Below are 19,077 nucleotides of genomic sequence, written 5' to 3'. Positions count from 1 at the left end.
AAAGCAACAATCTAAAACAGTCTCATGTTCTTTATCTTTAAAAGACAAAGAAACTAGAACTGAATTTTGTCTCCTTATATTTACTTAATCAGTGAAGAAGAAAATTTTAAACTATAACTTTCAGCAGTTGCATTATATATATATAAAATATTAAATGAGGATTAAAAAGTGTACTCAAAATGGATCTTTGTCATGACATACAAAGCAAATAATGTGATTAAATTTTTCTAATAGGAGCATTACAATCTGGGCCTCCCTAGTGATGCAGGGGTTAAAGTTTCAGTGCTGTCAAACTATGCCAGTTACTGCGTGCAGCATGAGTTCAATCCCAGGCCAGGGAGCTAATCCACCTAGAGCAGCAAATCTCTCCTGTCTCGTCCACTGCTCCCCTCAGCAGTGTATTTCAGTAGATGTGCCTGTTCTGCTCCCTATTCTTTTTCTGGTGAATTTTCTCAACCCCACCCCCACCCTCACCCCCTCTGGCCTACACCCTTGTATACATACATAAAAACTAATCGTGGGCCCTCCCTGGTGGCACAATGAAGCACAGCACGATGAAGCTATCCAAAGCCACTACAGCATAATTTCAATCCCCGATCACAGAGGTGACCATCAGACCTCTCCTGACCTGCCTGCTGCTCCCTTCAGCAGTGTATTCTGTCAATCTGCCTGTTCTACTGCCCACTCTGCCTCTGGTAAATCCTCTCACCCACCTGCATTTCTGGTCTGTACCCCAGTTTTTGTATGCATAAATATTAAATAAATCTTAAAGATTTAATGCAAATGAAAACTGCAACACCGCATCACACTTATAAATGGCTATTAGCTTAAAAAAAAAAAAAGAAGGAAAATGCTGGTAAGTGCAGAAATTGGAAACATCCTATATTTCTAGTGGAAATGTAAAATGGTACAGCTGCTGTTCAAAAAAAAAGTATGACAATTTCCCAAAAAGTAAATACAAAATTATTCTATGGTCCAGCAATTCCACTCCTGGACACAGTTCCAAAAGAGATGTAGGTTAGATCTTGAACAGATATATGTACAGATATACCTAATACACACACATACATGTCTTATCTATTATTCACAACAGACCAAAAGTTAAAACAACCCAGATGTTCAACAGATGAATGGACAAACAAGATATGGTATAAATACAATGGAATACTGTTAAGTCTTAAAAAGGAATATAATTGTGGTATGTGTTACAACATAGAACTATGCTAAAAAGTAAACTAAGTAAGCCACAAAAGGACAGCTACTATCACTCCATATATATAAAATGTATCTAGAACAGTCAAATCCATGGGAACAGAAATAGAATGGTGGTTCCCAAAGGAGGGAAGAAAGGAAAAACAAGAAGTTATCATTTGTGGGAAGATTTCATTTAGATAAAAAAGTTTTGGAGATAAATAGTAGTGATGGTCACACAACAATATAAAGGCACTTAGTGTCACTAAAGTATACACTGAATGAATGATAAATTTTGTTGTGTATATTTTACCAATATAAAATGCCCATCATGCTAAGCCCTACATTCTTGTTCCACTAATTCAAAATTTCCAACCTATATTTCATCAGAATCACTTGGGAAACTGTAAAATTCCAAAGCCCAGGTGATACTTCCAAGTTGGCATCATTTTTTAAATCTTTCAATGTGGTTCTCCATCCAGATAAGTTTTGGGAACCACTAAGTGAATCTATACTTCTGTAGCCCTTGTTAATTTATTAAAAGGTATAATTTCAATGACAGGTAGTAAAATATCTTCATGAATAAAAGACCTACATTAAAATCTAGAAGATAACACCTTATCTATGAATTCTATTTGTATTTCTGATCACTTAAATTAATACATTATTCTAGTACTCTGCAAGTACTCTAAACTTTTTGTATTTCTCCAATAAAAGTAATTTTATAAGTATTTATTTTATTGCTATCTTTTTTTTTTTTTTTTTTTAGGTTTATTTATGGGTTTCTCAGGTGGTTCAGTGGGTCAAAACACAGCACTCAAAGCTGGCTGAGGTTGCTTTGAGTAAAAGTTCAAGGAGTTTGATCCCTGCCCAGGAGGTGATCCACATGGTGCAGCAGACCTCTCCTATCTCACCCACTGCTTCCCTCAGCAGTGTACTTTGTCAATCTGCCTGTTCTGCTTCCCTAGTCTGACTCTGGTGAATACTCTCACTACCCCTGCACCTCTGGCCTATACCCCAATTCCGTATGCATGAACAAATAAATCTTAAAATAAAATTTATTTATTTATGCAAGAATTAGCATACAAGAACTGGGATACAGGCCAGATTGCAGAGGGGTTAAGAGGATTCACCAGAGCCAGAATGGGGAGTAGCACAAGCAGAATGACTGAAATACACTGTTGAGGAGCTGTGGACAGGACAGGAAGGGTCTACCATGCCATGTGGAATACCTCCTTGGCTGAGGATTGAACTAGTGCTGCAGTGTCTGCAGGTTGCTTCATCGTGATGCTGTGCTTTAATCTTTAGCACAAGTGGGAAGGCCCTATTTTCTCTCATTTTAAAAAGATGTAATGCAAGGAATATAGTGGTCTATGGGTTCCAAATACGTCTCCTATTTTTCATGATTTATACTCCAGCTCCAAAATTTGCAACCTATATTATCTCGAACAACTTCTTTAACCTCTGTTCTAGGTTTATCACTTGTAAAAATGAGAATATTAATATCATTGTTGTAAAACTGAATTAAAATACATATTAACCCCTAGTTCTGCATTCCCTTCTTTCCTTTGGGAAAAAATTTCTCTACTACCCACAGCTAAAATCAATAGTTCAGAAAGACAAATTTGTATGAATTTGTAGTAAAAACTTAACGGTAAGAAAAGCTTAGCAGGAGGGAAAAAGTCTTGGCAATTAATTTTTCTCATAAATGATTCTGGCAAAACACAAAGGAAAATAAAAGAGTAACTATGCCTAATTTGGAAAATAGTGGGTACCTTAACATAAGGTATATGGTTCCCTCCTACCTTTGAGATTCTGGCATATACACAATTTAGTATATACAACTCTCTAAGAGTTCAGAGACCAGATGGAAGATAGACACTAACTTTTACCAATAAACACTACACCAAGCAAGGTCTGTTTTAAAGCTTTTAGAATTGTGCTGTTAACACAATAGTCAACACACACATGTGACTATCTAGCACTTGAAATGTGGCCAGTCCAAATTGAGATGTGCTCTAAGTATAGAAGATATATTGGATTTCAAAAACTCACTGTAGGACAAAATGTGAAATATATTAATATCTTTTGTATATTTAATACCATGGTAAATATTATTTTGGATACACATGGTTTAAAAAATACATTATTAAAGTTAATGTTTTGTTATTAACAGTGCTTTACATATTTTCACTAAAATTAATTTCACTTAGATTTGTTTTTTTCCCACTTTTAATGTGACTATAAAGGATTTAATTAACCATATTTCTACTGGACAGTGCTACCTCAGAAGACAAGGAGAGGAGACAAGTCCTTAAAAAACCTAACAGTGATAACTCAAGTAGTACAGATTTTTAAAAATATTTAGGAATGCAATCAAATGAAATTCTAAATCTATATAAAACAACTACTAATATACCGCCAGAAAAGACTTCAATGGTGTGATGTTTATATATAACTAAAATGTTAGAGATGCAGGTACTGTGTAAAAGTCACAGGTATGTGATGGAAGGTAAACATATCTATGAGCAAAAGTCAAAGGACAGTCTTTCTATCTAGTGCTTTAAAAACAATAAATTCGGCCAGCTTCTTTAGCAAAGCTCCTGCCATGTTTGTTTGTTTGTTTAGATTTTATTTATTTATGGTTACAGAACTGGGGTACAGGACAGACAGTACAGGTGTGATGGGTGAGAGGATTCACCAGAGACAGAATGGGGAGCAGAACAGGCAGATGTGCTAAAATATACTGCTGAGGGGAGCAGGGGGTGGGTCAGGAAAGGTCTGCCACACCATACGGGTCAGATCCCTGGTGGGGAATCGAATTCATGCTCCAGTGACTTTGGAGAGATTCATAATGTGGTGCTTTAACCCGCTATGCCACCAGGGAAAGCCCTCTGCCATGTTATTTTAATTATAAATGTAAAGGCTCTGGTGTAAGCACCTCAATCTGAAAGAATTTTCCGCAATGATGGAAATGTTTATGTTACCTATTATAACAGCTACTGGTCATAGGACCATTGAAATGTGTAACTCGTGCAATTGAGGAACTGAATTTTTTGTTTTTATTTTTTCAATTAATTGAAATTTAAACAGCTGCAACGGAGCTATTTAACTATGACACTGAATAGCATAGTTCTAAAACTGACTTTGCAGTGATAATCTAATTCCATACAACTCATTCCATACAAACTCAATGAACTTCTCTCCTGTAAGTGAAATTTTCCTCACTCCAAAATTTCTCATTCTCTGTGGCCAGGATCTTTGCTATCACTTAAAAACCTTACTGCTAGCAAAGAACTAAAAAGACAGTTCTCCAAAAAGAAAATTCAGACAGCTAACAAGCATATGAAAAAATGTTCAACATCACTTGTAATAAGGGAGATGCAAATTAAAACCACAGTGAGATACCACCTCACACCAGTGAGAATGGCACATTTTAAAACAACAGGCAACAAGAGTTGGCGAGGATGTGGAGAAAAAAGGAACTCTCCCGCACTGCTGGTGGGAATGCAAACTAATACAACCAGTATGGAAAGCTATTTGGAGGTTTCTCAGACTGCTGAACATGGAGCTTCCATATGACCTAGCAATCTCATTCCTAGGTAGCTACACAAAGGACACAAAAACGTTGATCCCCCATGTTTATGGCCACTCTATTTACAATAGGGAAGGCAACCCAAATACCCAAAAGTGGATAACTGGATTAAAAAGATGTGGCACATATATACAATGGGTATTACTCAGCAATCAAAAAAGATAAACTCATGCCTTTTGCAGCAACATGGATGGAGCTGGAAGGGATCATGCTTAGTGAAATAAGCCAGAAAGAAAAAGAAAAGCATTGGACGGTTTCACTCACAGCAGGAGCATAAAGGACCAGGGGGAAAAAATAATAATAATAACAAACAACTATATACCAGAGACATTTTACGGGGGTGAAGTGAGGAATGGGATCAAAAATGGGGTGGGAAAGGTGCACAGGACTACGGTGATGGCACACGGGTGAATTGGTGGTGGGAATTAGAACCAAGATGGAAAAAGGCACAAAATGAAGAATGATATAAAAATAAATTAAAAAAGAAAAAAGCCTTACTGCTAGAACCCAAAATAATAATTTAGAGTACATGGAACTAGACATTTGATTCTATTTCCTACTATGTAACATCCAGTAAGGATTTATATATTCTACCATACATACCCACACATACATATACACACAACATCCATCCTGTATTGCCCTTTAAAACAGATTAAAGGTAACTGCAGTTCTTACAGAGAAATAAAAATCTCAAAGCAAATTTATCAAATAAGCAATATAATTTTTCCAGAATATGGCTACATCTATAGTTGAAAAAAGGAGATAAAGTTAAAATATGTATTAAAATCAAACATGTTCCCTATTAACTTTTTTCCCTCCTATACAGTCTCACCTACTAAACTAGCAGACCACCTATGCCAAAACATACTGTAAGTTATTGGAATAGTTTATTCCTTACCACTCTTTTTTTTATCCTCTGTAACTTCCTAAAAGCATTTAAAACTCCTAGTAAATATACAAACTTAACATCCACCCAGTTAAATTGCTAAAATAGGTTCAACTTAATCAAATATAATTTTTTTCAAATATAAATTTAAAGTTGTTTTCAAATGTATCCTGAAACATCATAAGTTTGTAAAGTCTTTTACTTGGAGACTATAATTCTTTTATTTCTTGTTAATTAACCACCATTCCAGTGGTTAATTAATAGTTGAAGGTAGGAGTTCTTCACAGCTAACCTAAGTGTACCACAAGGTTTAACTCCACTATATTCTTTCTCAGTCCCAGAAGGACTGTTAAGTAGACAACTATATGGAAGTCCAGATTTTTAGAAGATGAGAATCTATACTTAAGGGGGGGAAATACGGAAGGGGAAAAAAGGAAAAGGTCAGGAATATTATCTCCTTTGTTCCAATCAAACCAGTTTAACAGTACAAATTTTTTTCCTTGAAAGTTTTCTTTTTAAGAAAGTTTATATAAATTTAATAAAAAAACTTACCAGTCAACAAAAATAGTACATATGATGCTCCTTATGGACTAGCATCACAACGCACCAGACACAGATTAATTTATCAATTTAACCCCATCTTTTTCTACCTTTCCATATCATTCTATTGAATTCAGTGGAAAACTAGTCTAAATCATAACTGAAGATATTTAAGAGACTTTAACTACTTGATTTTTTTCTACTTGCTTTTCTAAAGAGAGGAATCAGCAGGAAGTTTTAGTGAAGAAATATTTGAGGGCCAGCATTTCTTCCTCATGGTTAGTTTTGTATCACAACTATGCTTTTCAAGGGTATTCAAAAGAGCATATGCTATTTCTGGTAACAAAACACAACTTGAATTTATCTTCCCTTCTAAATGGGTCAGCCACTGGAAAAACACCAGTACTCAACTACATGGTTAAATAACAAGTATAATTACTGAAGTAATATAAATCTCTACTACAAAATGTTGTATTTTCAATACAGTCCATTGCAAGTTCCTTTCATAAAGAAAAAGATACTTTTAGTACCTTATAGGGTTGACTGAACATATACATTTACCTCTACTTTTTTTTTATGAACTTCCCTAATAAAGGTCAGGGGAAAGATGAAGGGAACATAAGCAATAACAACAGACAAAATGGCCACAAAATCTGAGAAGCTAGTAAGCAAAGGCAGAAATAGTAACTGACTTAGTAGATAAAGGCTAAGAGGAAGAAACCAAAGCACAAATTACACTGAATCCCAGAAAGGGTTGAAGACATAACTGTATCTCTGAAGATGCATATAAAGTATAACTAAAAACAGAAGAAGTGAAACGTTCAAATGCTCAAGTTAGGCTCCTCAATCCACTAACAGTCAGATTCTACATTATTTCAGATCAGTGGAAAGCATAATCCAACTGGTTGTACCACAGGGATTCAGAGATATTAGATATAACTTGAAGTGATATATTTTAAAAAGAGATTAAAATCTAAATAACTGCATATATCAAAAGTACAGCCTCTTCACCAATAGGTTCCCTAAACATTGGCAGCCAAGTATATTCTCTCTCTCTTTTTTTTAAGAATTACTAGACTACTTTAGAAAACTAACTTAAAGAGGATGGAGGGGGACAACATTAAAAACAGAGAGCTGGATAAAAAATTAGACAGTTGGGTGACAGGCACCCAATTAAAACCACCAGGTTTCTACTAGTATAACTAAAGTCCGCAACTTCATAAAATTACTCATATAAACAAAACTTCTAGTCAGATTTTTAGTGCCCATGAGTCTGAGAACAAAAAGGAAGGTAACTCAAACATTACAATCTCAAAACTATTGCTTCTTGTGTAATAGGAAATTTCATAGATAATACCCACAAAAACAACAACAAAAGACATGAACACTAAGAAATATGGATACAACAAAGACAGAGAAGCAAATGGAATTCCTAAGATGACTTCTTTAAAATGCACCTATCAAAAAATCAAATTAAATAGAAGACAAAAGGGCTCAATTACAGTTTTAATTAATAGGAGAGGAAAAATAGAAACCAGTTAAGATTATACAAGCTTCTTAAAAGTTAGAGAGGGGAGCTTTGTACTTCCAGTAGGTAGTTTAGGAGTTAATTACCAATGGATACAAAACCGACAGGTCAGCAAACTTTTATTATGATGAACTAGAAGAATTTTTAGGTTAAACATTTGTGATTTTGTGGGTCATCTGTCTCAGTCACAATTATTTAACTCTGCTATAGTGTAAAAGGACTAAAACAACACAAATTATTCTGTTATAATAATAATATAAATTAATAAGCATGACTGTGTTACAATAAAATCTTATTGAGAAAAACAAGTAATAGGTTTTATCTGCCCTGTGGGGTAACAATTTACCAGGTCCTGACATAGGTAATCAAATCAAAAAATTTAACGTTGGTGAAAATAAAAGATGGAATATAATCCTACAATTCGGTCATATGTAATATTTATATAACCATATCAGAAATAGGTGTTATTTTTACCAAATGGGTAACTATATTGGCAAGATAAGAAAAAGGGTGTACATAAGTATGCCTAAGTTCACTTAGAGTGGGGAAAGTAAGATAATCAAACCCTTGACAGAAAAATCAATACATTAATCCTGAATGAGTAAAAACGCAAGAATAAGGTTGTTATTTGCTTCTGAAATTTTTAATTGGTAAATTAAAGCTAAAATAATTAAAAAGACAGTCTCTGCACAGCCAATTAGTAACTGGGGCTAAGATTGAAGCTTTTCCTTTTAAGTTTTTTGGCTTTTTAAAACTACTTCAAAGTACATGGTGCAAAACGCCCACCTGCTACCTATTTCCCCTTCTTCTAACTGCCTGCCTGTTATCTATTCCACATTTCTCTGAGAGGCTTTCTTTTGTTCAGGGTGGCAATGTTCCCATATAGAGACAAACAAAAAAAAAATGTATATTTGCTTCTCATAGTACAGCCTATTCTATGTCAGCTAAAATTTAAAAAAAAGGAACCTAGTTTCTGATTCAAGGGTCATCTTTTCTGACTTCCTCTGTTCTTTCCTCTTCCTAGCTAGAATGCACTGTAAGTGAAGTCTGGAGATGCCAACACCCACTGGGACCATGAGGATGAAAGCCAAAGGCTAACAAAGACCAAGCAGAAAGCTTAAACAGGTGTACCAACACTGGACTATCTACCTCCATTCTTGTACTGACAAAAATCAATTGTTATGACCCAGGTAGTCAAGTTTTCTGTCAAATGGAATGCTGCCAACTGGAAACATTCTGAACTTGCACAATTATTTGGCAATAATAAAAGTCTATTTCAATTTTCAAAGGAAAAGTATGAAAGTCTTGACTTCTACAGGCTTATCTATATATCCATTCTACTAAACCTAAAAAGGAAAATATAAAAAAATTCCAGTTGCACATACAACATAATAGGTGACATCTCAAGAATGATTACAATCACAACCATGTTTGCTTTATACTTGAAATCATTCAGAGAAAATAAATTTCCTTCATTTTCTCTACTACCACATTCTATCTTAGTTACCACTGTTTCCTCTCTCCTTAAGCCTCACTAATTCCACAACAGTTGGGTGGCAGGCACCAGACCCTGACCAATCATTCTGCGGTCAATGCCTGGGACTGAACCTCCTATCATTTTGTAGTGTGTGTTAGTTACTTAAATGGCAAAGAACTGTAGTACCCTAAAGCTCATACCCACACAAGAAGGTATTTTCAAGTCTTCTCTGCCTCAATCTGCAACTACTCTACAAACTGCAGTAAAAAATTTGCTTAATTCAAAACTTAAGAAAATTACAAACTCTTTATAACTAAACATGTTATATGGAAAAACAAGTTTAAAAGTGAGAGTATGGAAATAAAAAAAAAGGTTAAGCTCATTCCAAAAACACAATTACAGACCACTATCTTTAATACTTTAAGAAGCATTAATATTACTTAATTTTAATATCAAGAGAAAAATAACTATATTTATACTAACACTAAAAAAGGATACCTTCCATAATTTCAGCCCACAATTTTTCTATTATAACAGATCTAAACTGAGGTCATATATTGACATAGTCTCTTCCCACTGCAAAAAAAGTCATAAAAGGTACAAAAGGGACAGGGTAAGTGGTTGAAAAAACTGAAAACATATACTTTGCCAAAGTTAATCTCCTAAGTATGTCAGTAAGCTTGTTTTGCTCCACATCTTCTGTAAAATCACAATAAATATATCTAAAGAGAAATATCAAGGAAGTAGTTACCTTTTATTTATAGGTTTTTCATCTTTTTCATAAGGCTTTACAAACCACTTGCCAATTCGTACAAAGTTCCGGTTCATTAAACACCGTTCCAACAAATTGTGAACTGCTTTGAAAAGCAGAGTACGGCATTCATAGGAAAGTCCATTCTCCCACATTCCATCTTCCTCTTCTACAAGAGAAATGAAAGAAACAAATAGTAAAGTAGTGACACCATATTTACTAAGTGCCAAGTAAAAGTGTTACCGGCCAAACTCTTAAATCCTACAAATCCTTCACGTTAGAATACTGAGCTACAAATCGTTTCAATATACTGCATATAGACATTAAAATGCCAGGTTTCAAAGATACTCTATGAGGAATCAAAGATCCTCATATATGGCCCATTCATGACCTAACAGTCATGTATTCTATTCAATTACCTAGAAATTATTTTCACACCTACTAGAAAGCAATGAGAACCAAAGCTATCAATTTGGTTTCTGCATCAACAAAAAGGACATCTGTATAATCTGGGAAATATTATACACTCTCTACTTAAGATGTGAAGTTCTGAAATGGCTCACTTGTGATTTTGTCCTAATTCCTCTAGTTATTCAGCCTGCCAAAAAAAAATACCATTTAATAATTAAACTCAAAACATTTTATGTCCATCAGCATTCTAATTCACAACTCAACTATAAAAATAAGTGATGAATAAAAAAGCAGCTTTTGGCATAGAGCCTAACAAGCAAAGCATTATCAGCCACCTTAGGTCTCATTTCAACCAAATGATTCCCATGATTACTATTCAGTGTTGGATACTCTACCTGGGGGAGCAATATACAAAAATTAAAGAGTTTAATTTTAAGTGGCACTTCTAATAAAAAGTCATAGCTATCTTCACTAACTATTCAGACTCAATTTTGCTGGTGAATCCATTAACTAATCTAAGTTAACAAAAAAAAAGTGATTATAAATATGTGTAGATATATTTCAGGAAGAAATTTCGTATTTCATATTGTATAAAAGCATTTCATATTGTATAAAAGCATTCAATGAATCATGCTACAAATGAAGACGGATATTACTTCAGCATTTTTATTTTATCATAATATTTTAAATTGCTATATCAAATACAGTTTAATATCCTAAGGTCTATGACTTCGTAAACATTTCATTAATGTGGACTATCTTTCAATTTAATCAAAAGTAAACAGTAAAACCCTTAATAATACCAGATACACACAATACTGATAGAGAAATAATAGCACTTTTGAAAAAAGTAAAGATGTATTAAGTAAAAACATGGTTTAGGCCCTCTCTGGTGGCGCAGTGGGTTAAAGCACTGCACTGAGAAGCTAAAGCCACTTTCGCATGAGTTCGATTCCCGCCTGCCCCGGAGGTGACCACATGGTGTGGCAGACCTCTCCTGACCCACCCGCTGCTCCCCTCAGCAGTGTACTTCGTCGATCTGCCTGTTCTGCTCCCCACTCTGTCTCTGGTGAAGACTCTCACCGCCCCAAGCCTCTGGCCTGTACCCCAGTTCTGCATGCATAAATAAATAAATCTTTAAAAAAAAAAAAAAAAACATGGTTTATATTAGTAACATATAACAAATGGGTCAGAATAAACATTAAGAAAACAGAATAAACAGAATAAAAATGACAGCACTAGAAATGTGTGGTGCTACAAATGTTAATGCTGATTTTGTTGCTTTTAAAGTGTTTCCTATATTATAGTCAAGTCTTTAAAATCTAAAAAGGTTAAGATTTAGGAAAAAATGAAATAAACTTCTAGAAAATAACAATTTTCTGTGGAAATTATTTTCTTCTGTCAATGCTAAATTGCCATTTGGTTTTAACTTATACACACTTTCAAAAATTATGCTACCTTTTATTTAGGTGATATTGCTTTAGAACACAATATATTTTTAGGGTTATAGGTTATATTGTATTTAGATATGAAATGATAGTCAAAACACCCATGTTGATGTACACCTTTTACACTAATTAAAACAAGTCCCTGAATCTCAACACCAGCATAATAGGGAAAGGAAGGGAGAAGGGAACACATGGCAAATCTTTATCTAGCTCTTTTGAACTTAATCAACCATAGCCTAATGGAAAAAGTCTGCTTAATGCATGTAAGTAAATGTTTTCCTCCTCTTGTATCTCTATCCCCAGAGAAAATAAGTTTCAATTTTGTGTTTTTAGTACTTTTCCATTACGATTTGCACTAAAACTCTTAATTATTGTACTTGAAATATTTTAAAAGTATTTCTTTGAAGAAAATAAATGTAAAAATTTAAATGCCAATCTGACTACCAGAGGAAAATTTTTTTCTGAGAACACAGGTTGTAGTCTTGCCACAGTATATAATAAGTAATAAGATGAGTCTCCATCATTATGAAAACAATCAAAAACAAAAAGCTAACACACTTAAGTAATTGAACTAATACTTTCCTCAAAACTGACATCTATCTCCACATGCTAACCCTGTAAAAAAGGGAATCTTTATTCCTAAATACTTCAGCAAAGCTACTAAAATGCAACATACACAGTGCAGGATAAATGGATCAAAAATTATGGTAGAAAATACCATACAATTCAGGGGGAGGGAAATTAAAAATGTTTAAATGTCTAGTTCAGTGTAATTACCCATTCATCAGACATTCATTGAACAAATATTATTGAGCCTTAATTATCATTGGCAGTATCATTGATCTATGGAAAAATCTGAATACCTCTGGTTTAAAAACCACCTCCCTGGTGGTAAGGGGTTAAGTCACAGCACTATGAAGCTATCCACAGTGACTGGAACACAGTTCGATCCCCAGCCAGGGAGCTAATTCCCATAATGCAGCAGACCTCTCCTTTGTTGTCCACTGCTCCCCTCTGCAGTGTATTTCAGTTAGATCTGCCTGTCCTTCTCCCCACTCTCTCTGGTGAATCCTCTCTCACCCTCTGCACCTCTGACCTATAAACACCCCCCCCCCGTGCTTGTATGCATAAATAAATCAATCTTTAAAATAATAAATAAAAAAACCCTCCAAATCTTTGTAAATTTAAAGACACATTTTCTTGCTCAAAATAAGTTAATTATGGAACAGAAAATAGAGATGAATTAACTCTGTACAGGATACCTGGGCAAAAAACATTGTTTTGATTGACACTAGATTCCTACACATGGCTGCTTTTTATGTCAATCCTACTAAAGCTACCACACTTAATGGTAAATTACACTATCCAGTACTGTGGTGAAATTCTGATATATTAAAAGTATTTGGACATGTTGCTAAAATCCATGTTGCTATCAATACCACAGGAACAGGGGGAAAAAATTTTGCCCTGTTTTATTAGTTACCAAGATAGCAGTTTTCTGAAAGAATCTCATCACATTCTCGCTTCCTGTGATATTTTCAAGACACAAAACTTAGGACAGAAAGTAATTTTTGTTTTTGTGTTAGGCAAAAGACTAACAGCCAAGACCAATCATAAATCCCATAAAGGTTAATACACAGAATAAAAACACACACAAAAAGCAATCTCTTCTGGGGCCCTCCCTGGTGGCACAATAGCTTAAAGCACAACACTGAGAAGATAGTCTAAGCCGATCCCAGCCAGGGAAATGACCCACATGCGTGGCAGACCTCTCCTGTCTCGCCCACTGCTCCCCTCAGCAGTGTACTTGGTCGGTCTGCCTGTACTGCTCCCCACTGTCTTTGGTGAATGCTCTCACTGCCCCTGCACCTCTGGCCTGTACACCAGTCCTGTATGCATAAATAAATATATCTTTAAAACAAAACAAAAAGCTCTTCTCCTTCAAGGGCATACTGATGATAATGATACTAGCTTGCTAAAAAAAAACAACAGATGCCAGCCACAATAGACTTACTTCTGTCCAGAGCCATAAGCTACAATATTTCCACCACCAATTTTACATTTCTACTACACAACCACGAAATGAGGTCAACTACAAAGTTTAAATTAGAGATAAATAAATAAAATTTAAAAGACTGTAATCAGAAGTGTGATTCCCCAATCCCTTTTCTGTCAAAACATACTGATGATTATTCAAATACCGATTCTCCTCAAGAACAGAACAAAAGGTATTTTTAAAAGTGTTTTTACCTTGAGATTCAAGGGATAGTCCAAACAAGTATCCTTCTGGAATTACAGGTCAATATTAACACAAATTCTGAACCCCAAATGCCAGGTTTTTGCAAATTACTAAACAGTACTGATTACTGCTATAAAATCAGTAACTGGAGGCTTAAAGACATCAAATCAGATGTGATTTGTTGTAACTGGTTTTCGCCAATCAGCAATGAAATGAGTTTACATTCAGCTAAACTTGAAAAGGTAGTCCAAACCCATGCTAAGTGATATGAGAGAGACAGGCAGAAATTTTAAATGCACTATGCAACCTGATCTGACTTTTCAGAACCCTCAGAGCATGGAAATCTGAGAAAATGTCAGTGTAAACGAGCCTAAGGAGGTATGACAACTAAATGTAGTGATGAGATCACAGATAAGGTATATTATGGAAATGTAAAAGAAGTCTAAATAATGTCTGGATTTTAGCTAATACTACTATATAAATATTGCACCATTCTGATTTTTAAAAAAAGATAGACAGGAAATCCTCTATAATATGTTCCCAGCTCATGTATCAAACTAAAACTTAAAGTTTATTTACAAAAAATACACTATGGATGACACAAGAGATGAGTTAACCAAAAGCAATTCTGTACTTTTACTACTGAATACTTAAGTTGATAAAACTGAGATTTGAATCTCTGCAAAAAGGAATGCTTCCTCTCCTTCCTCCATTAAGAAAGGCAATATTATCACCACAATCACAAACATTTCAGTAACAACATGTGGTAGTTAGGTGCTAAACCAAACAAGGACACTGCTTGTGAAGAACAAACTAAAGCTAAATTAACCAACGCTTTAGTTACCACCTGGGTCCTTCCGAGTTACCCTTTCCTCAGTGCTACACCTCCACTTGGAACTCAGGATTGCCTCCTGCAGCTGATGCCACCCCTACTGTCCAGCTGCTCTCTTCTCAGGGGAGCTTAAAAGAAGGGAATAGAGTGCCACAGATGGGAAGAAATGAAAAAGGGGTTAGCTAGAGAGACAGGAGCAGACTAATTACCCCAAAAGGGAGGCAGACGGTGTCCCTAGAGCAAAGAGAAGGGCGAGACAAATATACTCCATCTGAAAATACCTTATTATTCTTTAAGATGTCTGATTTAAGTAACAACATTCTAAAGTAAATGACAGGTTTAAAAAAAAAAAAGCTAAAACAATATACAAATACCTGACTACGTAAACTAAGACAGTACAGGTTTTGAACAGTAAATACATACTACTCCTAATTATATTACTATTTTAATCACTAACAATTTGATATATCTTAAAAAGTTATTTACCATTCGGTGACATTTAGTAAAATATAATTAAAACCTAATTTGCCAAATTAACTTTCACTCACATCAAGAACAATATTTTAAAGTAGAAGTATGACCTTTTTCAATGTTTAAAAAAAGGTTAAACTAGGAAAAAACATAACTTTTAAAACCATAACCCAGTTTCGGAAGAAAAAACCTATCTAACTCATAACATGAAATCCCAGGGGAAAAAGAAAATCCACAATAGTGGTACTAGACTTTTAATTGCCAAAACACTAGTCCTAAGATGGCAAAACTAATACTATATATGTATTAAAATTACCTTTGATTCCACAAAGAGTATGTCTGTTCAGATGCTCTGCTAATTTAATAGACTAAAACCCCCAAATGAACATTGTTTATCAACAATGAGAGTTTATCTATAGTACAAAGATAGTTAACTATCTCCAAACATTTTTGTAAACTGGCTCTTAAAAGTAATTCAAGCATACCCAAGTCAATGAAAGAAAAAGGAAGCTGGCAGGCTTAACTTTCAGCATGAAAACTAGACACCATCATCTTTGCTGATGCCATGAGGAAATTTACATGCCAACATATGAACATACCATATAATGTACATATATACATATGTACAAGCACATCCTTTTGTGTATTTTTGAACTATATTACACAGAGCTAGGGACTAGATTCTCCAGCCAGGAAGGAAAAGCTGGAAAGAATGTAGCATAAGAACTGCAACCACTCTCAAAAATAGTAATTTACATGGAAGATCTTGGAAGATTTTGTTCATTAAGGGTAAAAAGCAACTATCAAAACAAATTAATGTAACATATATACTGCAGCATTCCTGTGCAAACATGGCCCTAGACAAACCCTGAGTTTGCTAAATGCTTATCTGAGATAGTGACCTGGATTACTTTACAAACCAAAATAAAATAGGTCCTACCAGTCAGAGTGACGAAAATACAAACTTGAGAGTATTCAATTTCAAGCAAGAACCCCTTTTTATTTATCGAAAAATCCTAATTTTACCTGTCAAGAATCATTATCAAACATCTTGCTGGTAGCAAGCAACTACTCATTTATATTTTATAATCAAAGATTCTGTTGACATTGATTCTTCTAGTCTAAAATAAACACAAGCTTCAGTAATTACATGAAGAGCTCTAGCTTCTCTTTCTAAAATATTCAGTCCTAAAAGTCAAAGCAATAAAATGGAAGGAATCTGATCTGCTCACGACAAAATTATTTCTGAGTAACTTTTTGGATTATGAGTCCATCTCCTATAAAACCTAAACTGGCACTCTTCTCATTTTAAAGCAAGTCTTTTTGATGGAATAGTATCTAAAAGAATCACTTTCCAAGAATACAAATTTAACATATGCCCTCATGTTAGTACATATGGTTTTACCTGTGGTTAACAACCACAAATAACAATAAGAAAATAACTGCATGCCTTGAAAAAACATTTGTGGATACTCCCACAATCATCTGCATATTCACACAGAAGAAAGCTACGACAAAACTGATTCAAAGGTGAGTTAACTTGGCTTCAAAAATATTACAGGGCTTTATTGGGAACTCTATGTTCCCAATTCCATTTTTCTCATGTAAATACAACATGCCTTCCTTGGGCTCTATAAGAAAGTCATGAGGAAGGCTCATAATGGGATAAAAAAAATTATTTAAGGCCTGCCATAACATGGATAATTTAAGTAAAATAAGTATTGTAAAATAAAATGGGAAGCTGAATTTTCATCTTGCTTATACCTTCCACCAAAACAAGCAAACAAAAAACCCTGGTATGCAATAATACGATTTTTAGGGAACAAATACAACATTGCATAGCAATACTTAGAAATAAGTTGTTTTCACCTGATAAGTCATGGTGAATAAGGTCAGCAAAATTGGGGTCTTCACCCCACCAAAATATCCACAATTCTCTTCTTCCAGGTCTTTGATCTCGTCGCCAAACACCAAGTACATCTGCCTTAAGGCAGCGGCTAAAACTGCTCAAAATAGGGTCTTCCTCTGTCACCGCAAACAGAATAGGGGCAGAAGTTGGGCCTTGCCATACGTATCTTTTCCATTTAATTCCTGTCAAGTCGGCCTAGAAAAGAAAGCAAGATTTTTTTCTTTTATTACTTCATATTCACTCCAAATCATATTGCGTACAAACATCTCTCATCTCATTAAAAAACATCACAATTTTCCAATATATACCTAATATGTTAAAAGCAGATTGATCAAAAAATTAGTTAATCTGTAATTCAACAACCAAAACTTTAAGGAAACAAAACCAGCTGAAAAACAACCCTGACATATTACTGAACAGCAAGTGAATAACATGTCTCAGTAAAAAGTAAAGGAAATATAATGTGCATTAGGCATAACCACACAAATACTGGACACTAAGTAAACATTTCTTCTAAATTCTGTCCCAGTGCTCCTATTTGTTCCCTGGTGTCAAAACTTTTACTGCAAAATTTATTTTTAAAAACTCCTCATTCCATGTTTACAGAAATCGTAACTGTGATTAAAAGAAACCTGAATGGTAACTGAAGAGATTTCTAATTCTTTCACATATTCCTTTTAGGAAAGGTCCAACAGCTGCTCACAAAGAACTGTCAGGTTTGTGCTAGTCTATCTTCACAGAACCTGATCCTAAATAAGTACAAAAAATATAACTGAGTGGAAAGATAGAAATGTAAAACCTGATGTCTATCTTAATACATCCGAAGCGACACTGATTAACGGCCACATTGTATAAGAAAACATTTTAGGGGGAGAAGGGCATTAAAGGTCTCAATTTAACATCAGGAAAGAAAATTCAACAGCGGGAATTCAGAAATTCTTTCATGTAACTTAAAGGTGCAATGCATAAGGTGCCAAAAAAGAAACTGCTGATACATGACTGGCAGTTTACACTTGCCAAGTAGTTGTGCTCCGCCCACTCAATTCACTTACCTATCACATACTCTTAATTTTCAGACAGGGAAAACGAAAAAAGAAAGTCTCCAAACTTTAAATCACTGAAGTTAAGCTACTGTCCAATTCAGGGCTAAATATTTGCAACAGTTGGTACTTTCGAAAATCTTAACTATGAGTGTTCCCAATCTGAGCCAACCTACACAATTGTCATTCCTACATGCAGCTTCCCCAGACTTTTCATTTCAATAAAACAAGGAACAGCCTGCTCAAAACATTCTAAAAACGCAAGCAAAACAGACAAATACAGAAACATTTAGTGCAAAACTACAGCACCTCCTCCATTAATCCCTCCACTCTCCCAGAAACTTAACATTCTAATAAAAGCAAGATGGCTAGAATTGTCAAAATGGCAAACTGTTTTCAAGTTTAAAGAGAAAACATACGAAATGGCATCTCCTTGTTTTTACTGAGGTCTGAAGCCTCCCAAGAAAGAAACTAACCCTCCATTAGTCGGACTCCAGTTTAAAAAAAAAAAAAAAAGTGAAACTACGAGAGGTTTTTAGCGCATAACTTCTGGCGTCCTGTTTGATGGGGAAAACCACATTTCCAGACACCGCATAAATAAGCAGTGGGAGAATAACGTAGAGTGAGAAGAAGGTACACAGGGTCAGTAAGAAGAAAAGCAACAGCAGCAAGGAGCGAGCTGTGATCTATCTGGCAGGACACTTAAGTTGCCGGCAAGACTACGAAGAGCAAAAAAAAGAGTGAGAACAAGACAAG

General features: G+C 34.8%; 1 protein-coding gene across 1 annotated transcript in view; it reads right to left on the bottom strand.

Moving 5' to 3' along the window:
• MED13 (mediator complex subunit 13) overlaps positions 1-19,077 on the bottom strand; it is a 202,943-nt gene that overhangs the window by 69,039 nt on the left and 114,827 nt on the right. The window contains exons 4-5 of the mRNA XM_012726063.1: positions 17,242-17,476; positions 9,972-10,140 (exon numbers count right to left, since the gene is read on the bottom strand). Coding sequence (XP_012581517.1) covers positions 9,972-10,140; positions 17,242-17,476 — 404 coding nt within the window. The remainder of the gene's footprint in view (positions 1-9,971; positions 10,141-17,241; positions 17,477-19,077) is intronic.

The sequence above is a fragment of the Condylura cristata genome, unplaced genomic scaffold, assembly GCF_000260355.1.
Source record: "Condylura cristata isolate star-nosed mole 26May11 unplaced genomic scaffold, ConCri1.0 scaffold00017, whole genome shotgun sequence".
Lineage (NCBI taxonomy): Eukaryota > Metazoa > Chordata > Mammalia > Eulipotyphla > Talpidae > Condylura > Condylura cristata.
This window is presented reverse-complemented; position numbering and strand designations above follow the sequence as displayed.